The sequence below is a fragment of the Salvelinus namaycush genome, chromosome 32 (genome assembly GCF_016432855.1).
Source record: "Salvelinus namaycush isolate Seneca chromosome 32, SaNama_1.0, whole genome shotgun sequence".
Taxonomy (NCBI): Eukaryota; Metazoa; Chordata; class Actinopteri; order Salmoniformes; family Salmonidae; genus Salvelinus; species Salvelinus namaycush.
Window position 1 is genome coordinate 6,247,501 of NC_052338.1, and position 17,500 is coordinate 6,265,000.

The window sequence follows — 17,500 nt, forward strand, 5'->3', positions numbered from 1 at the left end:
TGCAAAACCGGCAGTGTATCAAATACTTGTTCTCCCCACTGCATGTGATGTGTCTTTGTCAGAGTGTCTGTGTCTGTGTGGTCTGGTCTATCATGTCACATTGGAATTGTGCTTGTAGATTGTGTGTGAGATTGTGTGTGTTGTGTAGGATAAGCTGTTGCGCAACACCCAACGGTATTTTCATGACTATTATTCAGATTAACAAGATCTGGTGATCCGGTTATGAAATGTCTTGACTAGAAGTCCATATCCCTATTTGGACAGGATTAGAAAGGGTTATTAGAGACGTTGGTACAGTGCATTTGGAAAGAATTCAGACCCTTTGACTTCTTCCACGTTTTGTTACTGTATGTTACAGCCTTATTCTAAAATGAATGAGAAAAATAACTATTTAATCCATCGATGCACAATACCCCATAATGACAAAGCAAAAACAAGTTTTTATTTAAAAAATACCTCGAAATATTACATTTACATGAGTATTCAGACCCTTTACTTAGTACTTTGTTGAAGCACCTTTGGCAGCGATTACAGCCTCGAGTCTTCTTGGGTATGACGCTACAAGCTTGGCACACCTGTATTTGGGGAGTTTTTCCATTCTTCTCTGCAGATTCTCTCAAGCTCTGTCAGGTTGGATGGGGAGCATCGCTGCACAGCTATTTTCAGGTCTCTCCAGGGATGTTCGATCATGTTCAAGTTCGGGCTCTGGCTGAGCCACTCAAGGACATTCAGAGACTTGTCCCAAAGCCACTCCAGGGTTGTCTTGGCTGTGTGCTTAGGGTCGTTGGCCTGTTGGAAGGTGAACCATCACCCCAGTTTGGGGTCCTGAGAGCTCTGGAGCAGGTTTTCATCAATGTTCTCTCTGTACTTGCTCCGTTCATCTTTTCCTCGATCATGACTACTCTCCCAATCCCTGCCGCTGAAAAACATCTCCACAGCATGATGCTGCCAGAGACATGCTTCACCGTAGGGATGGTGCCAGGTTTCCACCAGACGTGATGCTTGGCATTCAGGCCAAAGAGTTCAATCTTGGTTTCATCAGACCAGAGAATCTTGTTTCTCATGGTCAGAGACCTTTAGGTGCCTTTTGGCAAACTCCAAGTGGGCTGTCGTGCATTTTACTGAGGAGTGGCTTTCGTCTGGCCACTCTACCAAAAATACGTGATTGGTGGAGTGCTGCAGAGATGGTTATCCTTCTGGAAGTTTCTCCCATTGCCACAGAGGAACTCTGGAGCTCTGTCAGTGACCATCGGGTTCCTGGTCACCTCCCTGACCAAGGCCATTCTCCCCCGATTGCTCAGTTTGGCCAGGCGGACAGCTCTAGGAAGAGTCTTGGTGGTTCAAAACTTCTTCCATTTAAGAATGATGGAGGGCACTGTGTTCTTGGGGACCTTCAATGCTGCAGACATGTTTTGGTACCCTTCCCCAGATCTGTGCCTCGACACAATCCTGTCTCGGAGCTCTACGGACAATTCCTTCAACCTCATGGCTTGGTTTTTGCTCTGACATGCACTGTCAACTGTGGGACCTTATATAGACAGGTGTGTGCCTTTCCACATCATGTCCAATCAAAGGAATTTACCACAGGTGGACTCCAATAAAACTGTAGAAACTTCTCAAGGATGATCAATGGAAACTGGGTGCACCTGAGCTCAATTTTGAATCTCTTAGCAGAGGGTCTGAAAACTTATGTAAATAAGGTATTTCTGTAATTTTGTTTTTTTTGGCAAACATTTCTAAAAACCCGTTTTCGCTTTGTCATTATGGGGTATTGTGTGTCGAATGACGAGGAGAAACAATCATTTTATCATTTTTAGAATAAGACTGTAACGTAACAAAATGTGGAAAAGGTCAAGGGGTCGGAATACTTTCGGAATGCACTGTAATTGTTATCCTAGCGTGTGCCTTATTTCAGATGACTATTTGAGCGGTATTCGTTTTTTCAAACTGCCCCCTGTAATTCTACATTCTTTTCATTTCATTGAGTTTTACGAAGGAAGCCTGGAGGTTTTTACTTCAGGCGTGAAGATATTTCAACATGACGAGACGATGAAAGGCTACACTGAAACCTCGTGCTCGGCTGCCAAACATTTACGTCTCTCCATAATATTAACATTTAGGAAATGTGATCCCGGTAGATGTCCTGCACTTGACATGCAGTTATGGATGAGAACGTGAACTTGCCATTTCCCGAAAAGTTTTAAATGTCGGCCGTTCATACGAAATATGTGCGCGGAACTTTGTTTTAAGCATCCATTGATCGAATCAGTTAGTTTTCTTCCTCAAACTGCGAGCAGCGCCTGTAAAACTCTGTAACGTCTCGGGAAAACACAGGGATGTCGTCGCGCACGGGATGAGTCGGCTATTATCGGAGGATCTTGGAATTTGCCAAAAAACAATAGGTTATTCTGGCTGGGATTGTTCATCTACCTCCATGTAAAATTGACTGACGTGGCAGATTTGTACCAGACTAAAATGACAGATGTGGTGTTTTGTGGTCGTGCACACGATTACATCACCTGACCTCCCCAGTTAAACGAATCACGTCCGACTAGGGCTTATGTTTCAGCTGAAATATACTGTTCAATCATAAAGCCTATGTTGATGTTGGACCCTGATGTGTCTGTCCCCGGTGACGTCAATGAATAAATGGCCGATGGAAACTCCTACGAAAGCTGATCATTGTGCATGTGACTTTATGGTGAGAGCCCAGTAATAGATTTACTGCAGTCCCTTTTAATGATAGGCTATGGTTACTCTGTGTATCTAAAATCACAGTGGTTCCATACCTATAGTCCTGTTACAAAGAGTATTTTCATTGAAACTACCAATTTGTCAGCCTTTAACCAGATCCGAATATATCCGCATGAACTCTTGACTGATCACATTTCTGTAGGCTATGTATACAATATCCTGCCCATTTGAACGAATGTATTTTAGCCCGTTAGTCTGGGGAAAAAACTGCCATACGCAGCATTTTGTTCACTCTAATAACCGACTCATAAACACAAACACGTCAGATCCGTTGTTTCCCTCCCGAATACGAGGTATCGTAGCCTACAGTGCACGGAGAGCGAGTGCGCTGAGGGCTCTGTATGCAGCGCTGTACACTCGCAGACTCGTTTTGCTGGAACCGAAAAGCCACATAAGCCCCAATCCCCCCCCGGCCCCAGAGCGGTGGCCTCTCCAGTTGTTGAGCCCCCCAGTGGCATGTTTAAAGCCCTTTAGATGAGGGGGAGAGGAAGAGGAGGGGGGGGGGTTGACATTTTCAATATCTTCAGAGGATTTATTTGGACTGCTTTAGATGCCCTGGTCCCTGTGGAGAGGCATGGGCGCTCACTGCAGCTCTCTGGGTATCCTACTGAGGGAGGGGGTGGAGGGGGGGGGGGGGGGGGGGGGCTAGATCACAGGAGGAGAGAGGGGGACAGGAGGTTAGCCAGGAGGTGGAAAGGATATGGGGAGAACAGGGGGTTTACTTGAGTTTATTAGGATCCCCATTAGCTACAGCACGTGCAGCAGCTACTCTTCCTGGAGTCGACGCAAAACCTACAACTACATGACAAAGTACAGAACAGGGAACAGTTGAATGACAACGGGGGAGGAAAGGAGAGAAAAGAAGATGGTGGAAGACGGGGATATCAGAGGGAAGGAGAGGTAGCACGTGGAACTGTAATCGCATTTACATTTAAGTTTGGGCTGCAGTTGTATTCTAGTGTGATGTGTCAATTAATGTTGGAGTGTGTGTGGGCGCGGTGCATCTGCACCTCTTCGTGTGGGAGAAAGACAGCGGTTTTGTGTTACTTTCTCGTGAATGACTTCACCTCCTCACCCTGCAGGCAGAGAACTCCTTACTCATTTCCTGGTCACAGAATTTCTCCAAAAATTGTAACTCCTCTCTCTCCCTTTGATAAGTGTCTGTCTGCCTGTCTGTGTGTGCCAGCCAAGTCTTTTGGATCCCCTAATGAGAAGTTATGGGCTAGGTGAGGCTTCAGCGACCGCCAAATGAATTGAGTCATCAAGTGGCTTTTCATGGCTGATGCCCTGCCACATAAGACGCTTTGTCAGTCAGTGATGAGAATTTTAATTGGTTAGCCTGGCTGGCTTATCATTGGGCTCTATGGGCACATATTTTATCATTCGCCGGTATAGTACTTTGAATTGATGTTTTGGTGTTTAGACAACATACGGTCACGTACACGCCACCGCAAAACCAACACACACATAGAAGACAAACACACACACAGTCACACAGACTGTGACAAGCACGCGAAGACACAGCCACCCTTGGTTAATCAGTGGGCTCATTTTGAACAGAGGTCTCCACAGGGAAGTGTCTCCGAGCGCGAGAGGTGAAAACATGTCTTTCATCTGCATAAAAGGAGAGGAAATGTGAAGAATTGTTCCTCTCAATCCCTCCTCCTCTCTCCTCTCTTTCATTTTCTCCTCCTCACAACTGTTGAGTTCTTCATTGTGCAGCTAGCTGTCAATGGGTGTGTGTGTGTGTGTGTGTGTGTGTGTGTGTGTGTGTGTGTGTGTGTGTGTGTGTGTGTGTGTGTGTGTGTGTGTGTGTGTGTGTGTGTGTGTGTGTGTGTGTGTGTGTGTGTGTGTGTGTGTGTGTCTCCGGTGGTTTGTTGATGAGCTCAACTGTCTGTGTCACCCTCCTGCTGGCCTGTCAGACACGACAGTGACGACAGTGACAGGCCTTGTGCAGAGTGTGTTCGTAATATACAGTAAGCGTATCCATCGCGTTGTGGCTGTCTTTCTCCTACAATCAGCACTTTATTCTCTCAAACTTCACTCTGCACTCCCCGTGAACTCATCCCCTCTAAACGTATTTTGTGTCTTTTTTCTGTTTGTGGGCTTGTGTGTGTGGGCTTGTGTGTGTGGGCTTGTGTGTGTGGGCTTGTGTGTGTGTGTGTGTGTGTGTGTGTGTGTGTGTGTGTGTGTGTGTGTGTGTGTGTGTGTGTGTGTGTGTGTGTGTGTGTGTGTGTGTGTGTGTGTGTGTGTGTGTGTGTGTCGTTTCCCCTGACTGTGTGCTCTGTCAGGTTGTGTTGAGCTCTCGTCGTCTCCTCTGCCAAACCGTGGCGGCAGGTCTGCCTGTCCCAATATGTGTGGAGCCCCACCACAGGCTGCCTGGCTTACAGCAAGTGTCATAATACTTGACGTAAACGAAGACGGAGAAGCACACACTCATCCAGAAAGCGCAGGAGTAGAATCGCCTTGCACACAGCTACATTAAGAGATTCAGTTACTGGAGGACTGAGCTGTTTGATTTATTCAGGAGCTAGTCTGTCCAAATCACTTACTGGGAATCTGGTTTGACACCGACACATTTGAGAATGATTTTGGATACGTGTGTTTTGGATGAATTTGGGTGGGGGAGGGGGACTCAACTTCATGTGCCTCTCTCGTTAACTCACTTCCCTGGCACCCGTCCATCCACCCACAGGCGGACATGTTCAATCACTCTGTCACTCTCCCCTGGTTCTCAGTGTACACACACATGCAAACACAGATACATGCAAGCACACACATAATGAGCCCACACAGTCTATAATCATGCACTTTAGATGGAAATGTATCTGTGGCATGTGTCTTCTCTCCCACTCTCTTCACGTACAGCAGAATCCTGTCTCAGGTGTGTGTTTTCTCGCCGAACACGCGTCGCTCACACTCACACAGACACACACACACACAGAGGTTCATATGAATGAAAATGGCCAACGATAATAGCCTCTATTCTGCCGCCCGAATCCTCTGCAATATCCCCTCCTCCTTCCTCCCTCTTTCTCCTCCTTCCTCCCTCTTTCTCCTCCTTCCTCCCTCTCTTTCTCCTCCTTCCTCCCTCTCTTTCTTCCCCTTCCTCCCCCTTTCTCCTCCTTCCTCCCTCTCTTTCTTCTCCTTCCTCCCTATCTTTCTTCCCCTTCCTCCCACTCTTTCTTCTCCTTCCTCCCTCTCTTTCTTCCCCTTCCACCCTCTCTTTCTCCTCCTTCCTCCCACTCTTTCTCCTCCTTCCTCCCTCTCTTTCTTCTCCTTCCTCCCTATCTTTCTCCCCCTTCCTCCCACTCTTTCTTCTCCTTCCTCCCTCTCTTTCTTCCCCTTCCTCCCTCTTTCTCCTCCTTCCTCCCTCTCTTTCTCCTCCTTCCTCCCTCTTTCTCCTCCTTCCTCCCTCTTTCTCCTCCTTCCTCCCTCTCTTTCTTCCCCTTCCTCTCTCTCTTTCTCCTCCTTCCTCCCTCTTTCTCCTCCTTCCTCCCTCTTTCTCCTTCCTTCCTCCCTCTCTTTCTTCCCCTTCCTTCCTCCCTCTCTTTCTTCCCCTTCCTTCCTCCCTCTCTTTCTTCCCCTTCCTTCCTCCCTCTCTTTCTTCCCCTTCCTTCCTCCCTCTCTTTCCCTTCCTCCCTCTCTTTCTTCCCCTTCCTCCCCCTCTTTCTTCTCCTTCCTCCCCCTCTTTCTTCCCCTTCCTCCCTCTCTTTCTCCTCCTTTCCTTCCTCCCACTCTTTCTCCTCCTTTCCTTCCTCCCACTCTTTCTCCTCCTTCCTCCCTCTCTTTCTTCCCCTTCCTCCCTCTCTTTCTTCCCCTTCCTATTTTGGGTAGCCATAGTACCGGTGTAATTGTGAGTTTTTTTATCTGGGCCGGCGTGGGGCCTGCAGACAGACAGAATGCTGATAGGGCAGATTACACAGGGAGCGGGGGACATCCTGCCAGATAGCGTGCCTCCGCTGGTTTGGCTGATAGACCCAGATTAAAAGTGGGGGCCATTGCCAGATAGTGAGCCCTGGGAGGGGTGATGCTGGGCCACAACACAACATCATTATCGCGGGTCTGTCTTTGTGGCTCACACAGATTCTGATTTAAGGCAAAGGGAGAGGGCTATTTTGATGGCAGCGGCTTATTCATGTGTTGAATGATTTGTGTTGTGTTGGATTTGGTGAATGTCGTGACTGTCACAGAGAGGCATTTTAGATATAGGGGAATTGACACACTCTACGGGTGGGTATACACACGTGGACACACACACACACAATGTAGTGGCATTCAGATCGCAGAAACATTTTTACAAATTCTACCCTCTCCCCAAAGATGTGTTACTGTCCCCCAGTATCTTAGTGTTTATAGTGGCATTGTTCTGAGCTCATTTGCCTATGCCAAGCCTCCGGCAGACATACACACAAACATACATAAACACATAGACAGTACCGGAGATGCATTAGGTGATGCATTAGGTGATGCATTAGGTGATGCATTAGGTGATGCATTAGGTGATGCATTAGGCAGTGATGCATTAGGCAGTGATGCATTAGGTGATGCATTAGGTGATGCATTAGGCAGTGATACATTAGGCAGTGATGCATTAGGCAGTGATGCATTAGGCAGTGATGCATTAGGCAGTGATGCATTAGGTGATACATTAGGTGATGCATTAGGCAGTGATACATTAGGCAGTGATACATTAGGCAGTGATGCATTAGGCAGTGATGCATTAGGCAGTGATACATTAGGCAGTGATGCATTAGGCAGTGATGCATTAGGCAGTGATGCATTAGGCAGTGATGCATTAGGCAGTGATGCATTAGGTGATGCATTAGGTGATGCATTAGGTAGTGCTGGAGATGCATCAGGCAGGGCGCCGGAGATGCGTCAGGCAGGCCGCCGGAGATGCGTCAGGCAGGGCGCCGGAGATGCAGGATGCCTCTAACACTACACTCCTTTCCTCCCCAAGCCCGTTTTAACCTTGTAGATGTTTAGAGTAATACTGTACTTACAGCCTGTTAACTTCCCTATCATGATTGGTTGATACCCGTTGGCTTAATCACTCAAGTCTTTTTTGTGTGTACGTACAAACACATACACACGCGCGCGAGAGAGAGAGACAAGTAGAACAAAGAAATCCCTGCATGGTAAGGTGGATGTATTCACTGCAGAGGCATAAACAGGGCTGTAGGGAAGAACAGTCCCTGGAGAAAGAGACAGGGAGGGAGGGAGAGAGAGAGGGAGAGATTGATTCATACACACTCTCCTTCTCTGTGGTGGTGCTGAGGGACCACAGCTCCACTGCCTGTCTTCAGTGATTACGAGTAGCAGTGTAGTGCACCTTCACATCAAATCATCAAATCCCATTTTATTGGTCACATACACATGGTTAGCAGATGTTATTGCGAGTGTAGCGAAATGCTTATGCTTCTAGATCCGACCGTGCAGCAGTATCTAACAGGTAATATATAACAATTCCACAACAAAACCTAATACACACAATCTAGTAAAGGAATGGGATAAGAATATATACGTATAAAATATATGGATGAGCAGTGACAGAGCGGCTAAGATGCAATAGATAGTAAAGAATAGATAGTGAAGGATACATTATACAGTATTTACATATGAGATGAGTAATGCGAGATATGTAAACATTATTCAAGTGACATTATTAAAGTGACTAGTGTTCCATTTATTAAAGTGGCCAATGATATCAAGTATGTAGGTAGGCAGCCTCCTCTCTGTGCTAGTGGTGGCTGTTTAACAATCTGATGGCCTTGAGATAGAAGCTGTTTTTCAATCTCTCGGTCCCAGCTCTAATGCACCTGTACTGACCTCGCCTTCTGGGTGGAAGCGGGGTGAACAGGCAGTGGCTCGGTGGTTATTGACCTTGATGATCTTTTTTGCCTTCCTGTGACATTGGGTGTTGTAGGTGTCCTGCAGGGCAGGTAGTTTGCCCCCGGTAATGCGTTGTGCAGATCTCACTACCCTCTGGAGAGTCCTGCGGTTGTGGGCGGTGCAGTTGCCGTACCAGGCAGATTGTGCACCTGTAAAGTTAGTGAGGCTTTTCGGTGACAAGCCACATGCCAGCTGGTATGCGCATGCTCTGAGGACGTGGCTAGTGATGCCGTCTGGGCCAGCAGCCTTGCGAGGGTTAACAAGTTTAAATGTTTCACTCACATTGGCCACGGAGAAGGAGAGCCCACTGTCTTTGGTAGCGGGCCGTGTTGGTGGCACTGTATTCTCCTCAAAACACGCAAAGAAGTTGTTTAATTTGTCTGGGAGAAAGACGTCGATGTCCGTAACGGGGCTGGTTTTCTTTTTGTAATCCGTGATTGTCTGTAGACCCTGCCACATATGTCTCGTGTTTGAGCCGTTGAATTGTGACTCCACTTTGTCTCTATAATGACACTTTGCTTGTTTGATTGCCTTACGGTGGGAATAACTACACTGTTTGTATTCGGTCATGTTTCCAGTCGCCTTGCCATGATTAAATGCAGTGGTACGTGCTTTCAATTTTGCGCAAATGCTGCCATCAATCCACAGTTTCTGGTTAGGGAAGGCGTTAATAGTCACAGTGGGTACAACATCTCCTATCCAATTGCTAATAAACTCGCTCACCGAGTCAATGTATACGTCAATGTTATTGTCTGAGGCTACCCGGAACATATCCCAGTCCACGTGATCGAAGCAATCTTGAAGCCTGGAATCCGTTTGGATAGACCAGCGTTGGATAGACCTAAGCACGGGCGCTTCCTGTTTAAGTTTCTGCCTATAGTAGGGGAGCAACAAGATGGAGTCATGGTCAAATTTGCCAAAAGGAGGGCGGGGGAGGGCCTTGTATGCATCGTGGGAGTTAGAGTAGCAGTGGTCGAGTGTGTTATTCGCTCGTGTACTGCAATTGATATGCTGATATAGTTAAGGTAGCTTTGTTTGCATAAAGTCCAGTGAAGTTCCTTGATGACCGTCTTGGTATCCACTTGTGGGGGGATATACACGACAGGGACGATAACCGAGGAGATTTCTCTTGGGAGATAATACGGTCGGCATTTGATTGTGAGGAATTCTAGGTCAGGTGAACAAAAGGATTTGAGTTCTTGTATGTTGTTACAAGTACACCATGAGTCGTTAATCATGAAACATACACCCCTGCCCTTCTTCTTACCAGAGAGATGTTTGTTCCCGTCGGCTCGATGCACTGAAAATCTGTTGGCTGTACAGACACTGACAGCATGTCCCCAGCTAGCCATGTCTCCGTGAAACAGAGTATGTTACAATCCCGGATATCTCTTTGGAAAGCAACTTTTGCCCTAATTTCGTTGACTTTGTTAACTAGGGACTAGACATTAGCGAGTAATATACTTGGAAGCGATGGATGGTGTGCACGGATCCGAAGCCTCACTAGAAGACCGCTCCGGCACCCTCTGCTACGACATCATTGTTTTGGGTCGGCCTCTGGAATCAGTTCAAATGCCCAGGGAGGTGCAGACAAAGGATCCGCTTTGTGAAAGTCGTATTCGTAGTAGTAATGGTTGTGCTGGTAAGTTGCCGTCTCTCTGATATCCAATAGTTCTTCCTGGCTGTATGTAATAACACTTAAGGTTTTCTGAGCTAACAATATAAGAAATAATACATAAAAAAACACAATACTGCACAGTTTCCTAAGGACTTGAAGCGAAGCTGCCATCTCTATCATCGCCATCTTATTCATGTTTGTTTGCTGCGTCAAGATGGAAGGCACGTGCAACTGTGGAACATGGAGGCCATTTTGTGCCAAATTGTATTAATTACCTGCAATAGAGCCGCCGCCACCACATCGTCTTCTTTGTTTTCACAATGTAACATTTTTAAACTGCACCTTGGTTGGTTACGTGAGTATAGAATCCACGTGCAACTGTGGAGGCGGGGGCCATTTTGTGCCACTACCTACCTGTCGCATAGCTGTCTTTTTTTGTCATATTTATACTGCACCTTTGTGTACACCACCTGCGTAGACACCTGCCAGAACTGAGCCACCACACCACGTAGCTTCATTATCTTCCACACCTTGAAAAAATCTTTGTTAAAATGAAAGGGATTGGATCTGTTTGTCTGTCTGTCTTTCCCTCCATGTAATTTTGTGGATGCGATCTATGATGAGGCTGTTAAGGCTGTGGTGTTGCTCATCTGTCTGGCTAGCCATGGGGTCCGGGCCTTGATTACAGTGGAGCCCTGAAGGCCGTAACCTCAGTCTATTGCCTGTGGAAATGAGGCTTGGTCTGCCACAGCCAATTCTGTCTCCTGTCAGCATCCATCTCCCATTCATACACACACACACACACACACACACACACACACACACACACACACACACACACACACACACACACACACACACACACACACATAGTCTTCTCTCAGCATCAATTTCCTTTCATTCAAACAGGGTCAACCCCATGGACACACACCAGCTGCTTTCAGACTGGACGGGAAACTAGATATTAGAGTGTGTTTGTGTTTAGGTGTGTGTGTGGGGGGTCAGTGTGTGTGCCGGTGCAAGATGGAATGTGCGCGTCATTCTGTGTGTTTGGTATGTGCATTACTACGTTGGTCTATGTAACTAAACCCCTGTCCTTTCCAAGTGTGTGTTTTCTTCACAATCTATAATTCTGTTTTTGCAACTACACTACCAGGGTGTGTAGTGTATTAATGTTCTCCCTCGGAGTGTGTTAGTGGTTTAATGTTCTCCCTCGGAGTGTGTTAGTGGTTTAATGTTCTTCCTCGGAGTGTGTTAGTGGTTTAATGTTCCCCCTCGGAGTGTGTTAGTGGTTTAATGTTCTCCCTCGGAGTGTGTTAGTGGTTTAATGTTCTCCCTCGGAGTGTGTTAGTGGTTTAATGTTCTCCCTCGGAGTGTGTTAGTGGTTTAATGTTCTCCCTCGGAGTGTGTTAGTGGTTTAATGTTCTCCCTCGGAGTGTGTTAGTGGTTTAATGTTCTCCCTCGGAGTGTGTTAGTGGTTTAATGTTCTCCCTCGGAGTGTGTTAGTGTTTTTGAGACTGAAGACCAAGCGGTACTACGGCCGCGTCTGGGTATGTGTCCGCAGCTAGGATTCTGTCAGACGGAGTTACGCTGTGAGCCCGACCTCATGTGAGCCAGAGTTTTTAAGCAGTCAGTCTCCATGCATAATTCATCACAAAAGAACAGCAAACAATAGCCGAGCGTTTTAGAAGGCAGAGCAAGTTGACAGTGTGTTCTTGGTGTATCTAATACAGCACTTACTGCTTAAAGTAGTGCCTCTCCCTCTTTCTCGCTCTTCCCTGGTGCTATTGGTCTGTTTGTCCAGTTGGCTGTTTGTGCCCGTCTCTGTCTGTGTGCCTGCCTATGCTTATCTGTGTGTGTGTCTCACCATATCATGTATGCCGGGGTGTGTATGTTTGTTTGCAATACAGTATACACTGAGTGTACAAAACATTAGGAACACCTGCTCTTGCCATGACAGACCGACCAGGTGAATCCAGGTGAAAGCTATGATCCCGTATTGGTGTCACTTGTTAAAGCCACTTCAATCGGTGTGGATGAAGAGGAGGAGACGTGTTGAAAATGATTTTTAAGCCTTGAGACGATTGAGACATGGATTCCTTATGTGCCATTCAGAGGGTGAATGGGAAAGACAAAAGATTTAAGTGCCTTTGAACGGGGTATGGTAGTAGGTGTCAGGCGCACCGGTTTGAGTGTGTCAAGAACTGCAACGCTGCTGGGTTTTTCACCTCAACATTTTCCCGCGTGTATCAAGAATGGTCCACCACCCAAAGGACATCCAGCCAACTTGACACAACTGTGGCAAGCATTGGAGTCAACATGGGCCAGCATCCCTGTGGAACGTTTTCGACACCTTGTAGAGTCCCATGTCCCAATGAATTGAGGCTGTTTTGAAGGCTAAAGGGGATACAACTCAATATTAGGAATGTTTTGTACACTCAGTGTATATGCTCCTGTGTCTAAAGTTCTTTACGTTAAGGTAGTCTGTTCAATGATTGTACTGTAATCTGTTGAGGCACTTCTGGGTATAGAAGGCTGCCTTTTACTGAGATGAGAGTAGATGGAGATGGATACGCGCGCGCGCCAACACAACAATGTATGCTTGCACACACTGTACAAATACACAAACACATGGCAATGCACTTGTGAATGCACATACATTACAAATACACACACACACACACTCCGAGGATTTCTATCCGATGGCTTTCTGTCTTTTACCAGCCCATTTCACTCTATTGTCTCATGATTGAGTTGCAGCCTGTAGTTGCAATTGAACAGGCTGTGTGCAGCCCTCATTAGCTGCCAGTAAGACCCAGACCAATATCAATAATGTATTCTTCTTTTGTTTCTAAAGAGGAGAGATCAAATTTTAAGAAGGGAGGGATACTCAGAAAGACCAGGTCGGCCCTGGCTGTGATCCTCGCCTCCAAACGACATCAATACTGGTCCTACTGAAAAGGGAGACGGAAGGGGCATGGTCACATGATTTTGGAACGAGATGTGCGACGAACAGGTGTCCACATACTTTTGGTCATGAAGTGTATTGGTTTGATAGAAAGGAATTGTGTTTGTGAAGGGGGGGAAAAGTGACGGGATCTCGGGAAGATAATAGAAGTGTAATAATAAGGAATGAGGACAGAAATTCAGACTTGAAAGAGAGGTTTAGAAAGAAAGAGAATTGCACGTATTGAAACATGGATCAACTGATGGCCTGAAAATACATGGCAATGGAAAGAAAATGAATGTCTACTGACTATTTTCTGCTCATTAGCAAAATATGGATTGTGGTAATGAAATAAGGCTTCAACCATAATGGTCTTTGACTGACAATGAGCTGCACTTTTTAATTTTTAATTTGACCTTTATTTAACTAGACGAGAGTCAAGAACAAATTCTTATTTACAATGGCGGCCTACCCCAGCCAAACCCAGACGACGCTGGGCCAATTGTGCGCCGCCCTATGGGACTCCCAATCACGGCCGGATGTGATACAGCCTGGATTCGAACCAGGGACTGTAGTGACGCCTCTTGCACTGAGATGCAGTGCCTCAGACCGCTGCGCCACTCAGGAGCCCTAAGTGTTCCTGTAGAGGCTTGAGTGGCAACAAATTTTGCCTTACCTCGTTAATGACTCCTTAATTATAGCTTGCCAAGTGGGCGGAGCTTTCAGAGCATCAGTGGTAACAAGGGACGTTTTCCTGGTCACCTCAGGTCATGTGGTAAAGTATTTCTCATAGAATGTGGAAATATACTTTTGCAGTCTTCATGTTCAGTGTTACAACAGTGCATGTACTGGATATTATTGAGTCAGAAGCAAATGTTCTGAGGAGGGCAGAGTCTCAGAGGGAGAGAACATCTCCACCCACCCTCCAGCCATCAATAAATACAAAGATGTATCTTCGTCCAGATCTGTATGGAGACCCACTCCACTCACTGCTAACATCATAACACTTGTATCATCAAATCAAATCAAATGTATTTATATAGCCCTTCGTACATCAGCTGATATCTCAAAGTGCTGTACAGAAACCCAGCCTAAAACCCCAAACAGCAACAAATGCAGGTGTAGAAGTACGGTGGCTAGGAAAAACTCCCTAGAAAGGCCAAAACCTAGGAAGAAACCTAGAGAGGAACCAGGCTATGAGGGGTGGCCAGTCCTCTTCTGGCTGTGCCGGGTGGAGATTATAACAGAACATGGCCAAGATGTTCAAATGTTCATATTTGACCAGCGTGGTCAAATAATAATAATCACAGTAGTTGTCGAGGGTGCAGCACCTCAGGAGTAAATGTCAGTTGGCTTTTCATAGCCGATCATTAAGAGTATCTCTACCGCTTCTGCGGTCTCTAGAGAGTTGAAAACAGCAGGTCTGGGACAGGTAGCACGTCCGGTGAACCTGTCAGGGTTCCATAGCCGCAGGCAGAACAGTTGAAACTGGAGCAGCAGCACGGCCAGGTGGACTGGGGACAGCAAGGAGTCATCATGTCAGGTCATCCTGAGGCATGGTCCTAGGGCTCAGGTCCTCCGAGAGAGAGAAAGAAAGAGAGAATTAGAGAGAGCATACTTAAATTTACACAGGACACCGGATAAGACAGGACAAGTACTCCAGATATAACAAACTGACCCTAGCCCCCCGACACATAAACTAATGCAGCATAAATACTGGAGGCTGAGACAGGAGGGGTCAGGAGACACTGTGGCCCCATCCGACGATACCCCCGGACAGGGCCAACCAGGAAGGATATATGTATGACTTCAATGCAGTCGTCCCAGACAGAACTTCGACAAATGCATTTCATTATTTATTTTCTTCTCTCCCTTTCACCCGACCCCCCCCCCCCCTCCTCTGTCCTTTCCCCTTCTCTCTTTTTCTCACTAGCGCCCTCTCTGGTGAGTGAGTTGCGTGCGGAGAAGATTGAGCAGCGCAGCCTCACCCTGGTGTGGCGGGAACCGAGCTACCCCAACAACAGCCGCACCGAGTACGAGATCAAGTACTACGAAAAGGTAACGCCGTCAACTCCGTCATATACGGTCACATTTCAACTGTCAACTCCGTCATATACGGTCACATTTCAACTGTCAACGGCGTCATATACGGTCACATTTCAACTGTCAACGCCGTCATATACGGTCACATTTCAACTGTCAACGCCGTCATATACGGTCACATTTCAACTGTCAACGCCGTCATATACGGTCACATTTCAACTGTCAACGCCGTCATATACGGTCACATTTCAACTGTCAACGCCGTCATATACGGTCACATTTCAACTGTCAACGCCGTCATATACGGTCACATTTCAACTGTCAACGCCGTCATATACGGTCACATTTCAACTGTCAACGCCGTCATATACGGTCACATTTCAACTGTCAACTCCGTCATATACGGTCACATTTCAACTGTCAACGCCGTCATATACGGTCACATTTCAACTGTCAACTCCGTCATATACGGTCACATTTCAACTGTCAACTCCGTCATATACGGTCACATTTCAACTGTCAACGCCGTCATATTTTGTAACTCCGTCACAAACGACACTTTGAAAAAATGTTACTCCATCACACTCGCAACTCCATCGCGTTGCATTTAATCTCAAGTCCGCTCTTTCGCGCAACGTCTCTTTCACGCATTCAACGACGCTACTCCGTCGCACTCCCTCTCAATTAAACTCGGTCACACTCTCAACTCATCTCTTGGCCCACTCCTTCTTTTAAGTCGTCTCTCTTTCTGTTACACTATTTTGGCACTGCATTATCTCCCTCCATCACATCCCACTCTTGGGAGCACCATCCATCTCTCAATTCCACCATGTCCACTATTAATGGTCTCTCCACAGGGATTCTCATTGCGCCTGTCAGTCTATCTCGGTGTGCTCTTTTCGCTCTTCTCTTCTCTCCACACGTACGACAGCGTTAAAGAGCAGACGCCTCCAAATCCTCATTACCGCACGATGACAAGCAAACAGGGGCGCACGCACACACACTCGCACGCGTTCAAAGACATGCTTGCAAATCATAGGGCTTTGGCTACCTTAAAGCTTTGTGATTGGTGATTGGTGAGTTCTCTCCATTCACTATGTTGCTTTGACGCTGACGGTTTATGCGCGTCATTTCACTGCCACGCGTTAACCTTTAGAATCAAAGCCATTTTAAATCACACAAGTCTGATTTAAAATAGAGCCTATGTAAAAAAATATATATATATATAATTTAAAAAACAATGTAAATAAAAATATATATCACACACACACAGTAACAGTCAAAAGTTTGGACACCTACTCATTCAAGGGTTTTTCTTTATTTTTACTATTTTCTACATTGTAGAATAATAATGAAGACATCAAAACACATATGAACCATGTAGTAACCAAAAAAGTTTTTAAAAATCTAAATATATTTTAGATTCTTCAAATAGCCACCCTTTGCCTTGATGACAGCTTTGGACACTCTTGACATTCTCTCAACCAGCTTCACCTGGAATGCTTTTCCAACAGTCTTGAAGGAGTTCGCACATATGCTGAGCACTTGTTGGCTGCTTTTCCTTCACTCTGCGGTCCAACTCATCCCAAACCATCTCAATTTGGTTGAGGTCAGGTGATTGTGGAGGCCAAGTCATCTGATGCAGCATTCCATCACTCTCCTTATTGGTCAAATAGCTCTTACACAGCCTGGAGGTGTGTTGGGTCATTGTCATGTTGAAAAACAAATGACAGTCCCACTAAGCACAAACCATATGGGATGGCGTATCGTTGCAGAATGCTGTGGTAGCCATGCTGGTTAAGCACCATCACACCACCTCCTCCATGCTTCACGGTGGGAACTACACATGCAGAAATCATCCGTTCACCTACTCTGAGTCCAGTCCACAAAGACACAGTTGTTGGAACCAAAAATATCAAATTTGGACTCATCAGACCAAAGGACAGATTTCCACCGGTCTAATGTCCATTGCTCGTGTTTCTTGGCCCAAGCAAGTCTCTTCTTTATTATTGGCGTCCTTTACTAGTGGTTTCTTTGCAGCAGTTGGACCATGAAGGCCTTATTCACACAGTCTCCTCTGAACAGTTGATGTTGATGTGTCTGTTACTTGAACTCTGTTGAAGCATTTATTTGGACTGCAATCTGAGGTGCAGTTAACTCTAATGAATGTATCCTCTGAAGCAGAGTTAACTCTGGGTCTTCCTGTCCTGTGGCGGTCCTCGTGAGAGCCAGTTTCATCATAG

At 46.3% G+C, this 17,500-nt stretch overlaps 1 protein-coding gene across 1 annotated transcript in view; it reads left to right on the forward strand.

Annotated features, from left to right (window-relative positions):
- Positions 1 to 17,500, forward strand: part of LOC120026769 (ephrin type-A receptor 7-like) — a 139,291-nt gene that overhangs the window by 94,083 nt on the left and 27,708 nt on the right. The window contains exon 5 of the mRNA XM_038971487.1: positions 15,148 to 15,272. Coding sequence (XP_038827415.1) covers positions 15,148 to 15,272 — 125 coding nt within the window. The remainder of the gene's footprint in view (positions 1 to 15,147; positions 15,273 to 17,500) is intronic.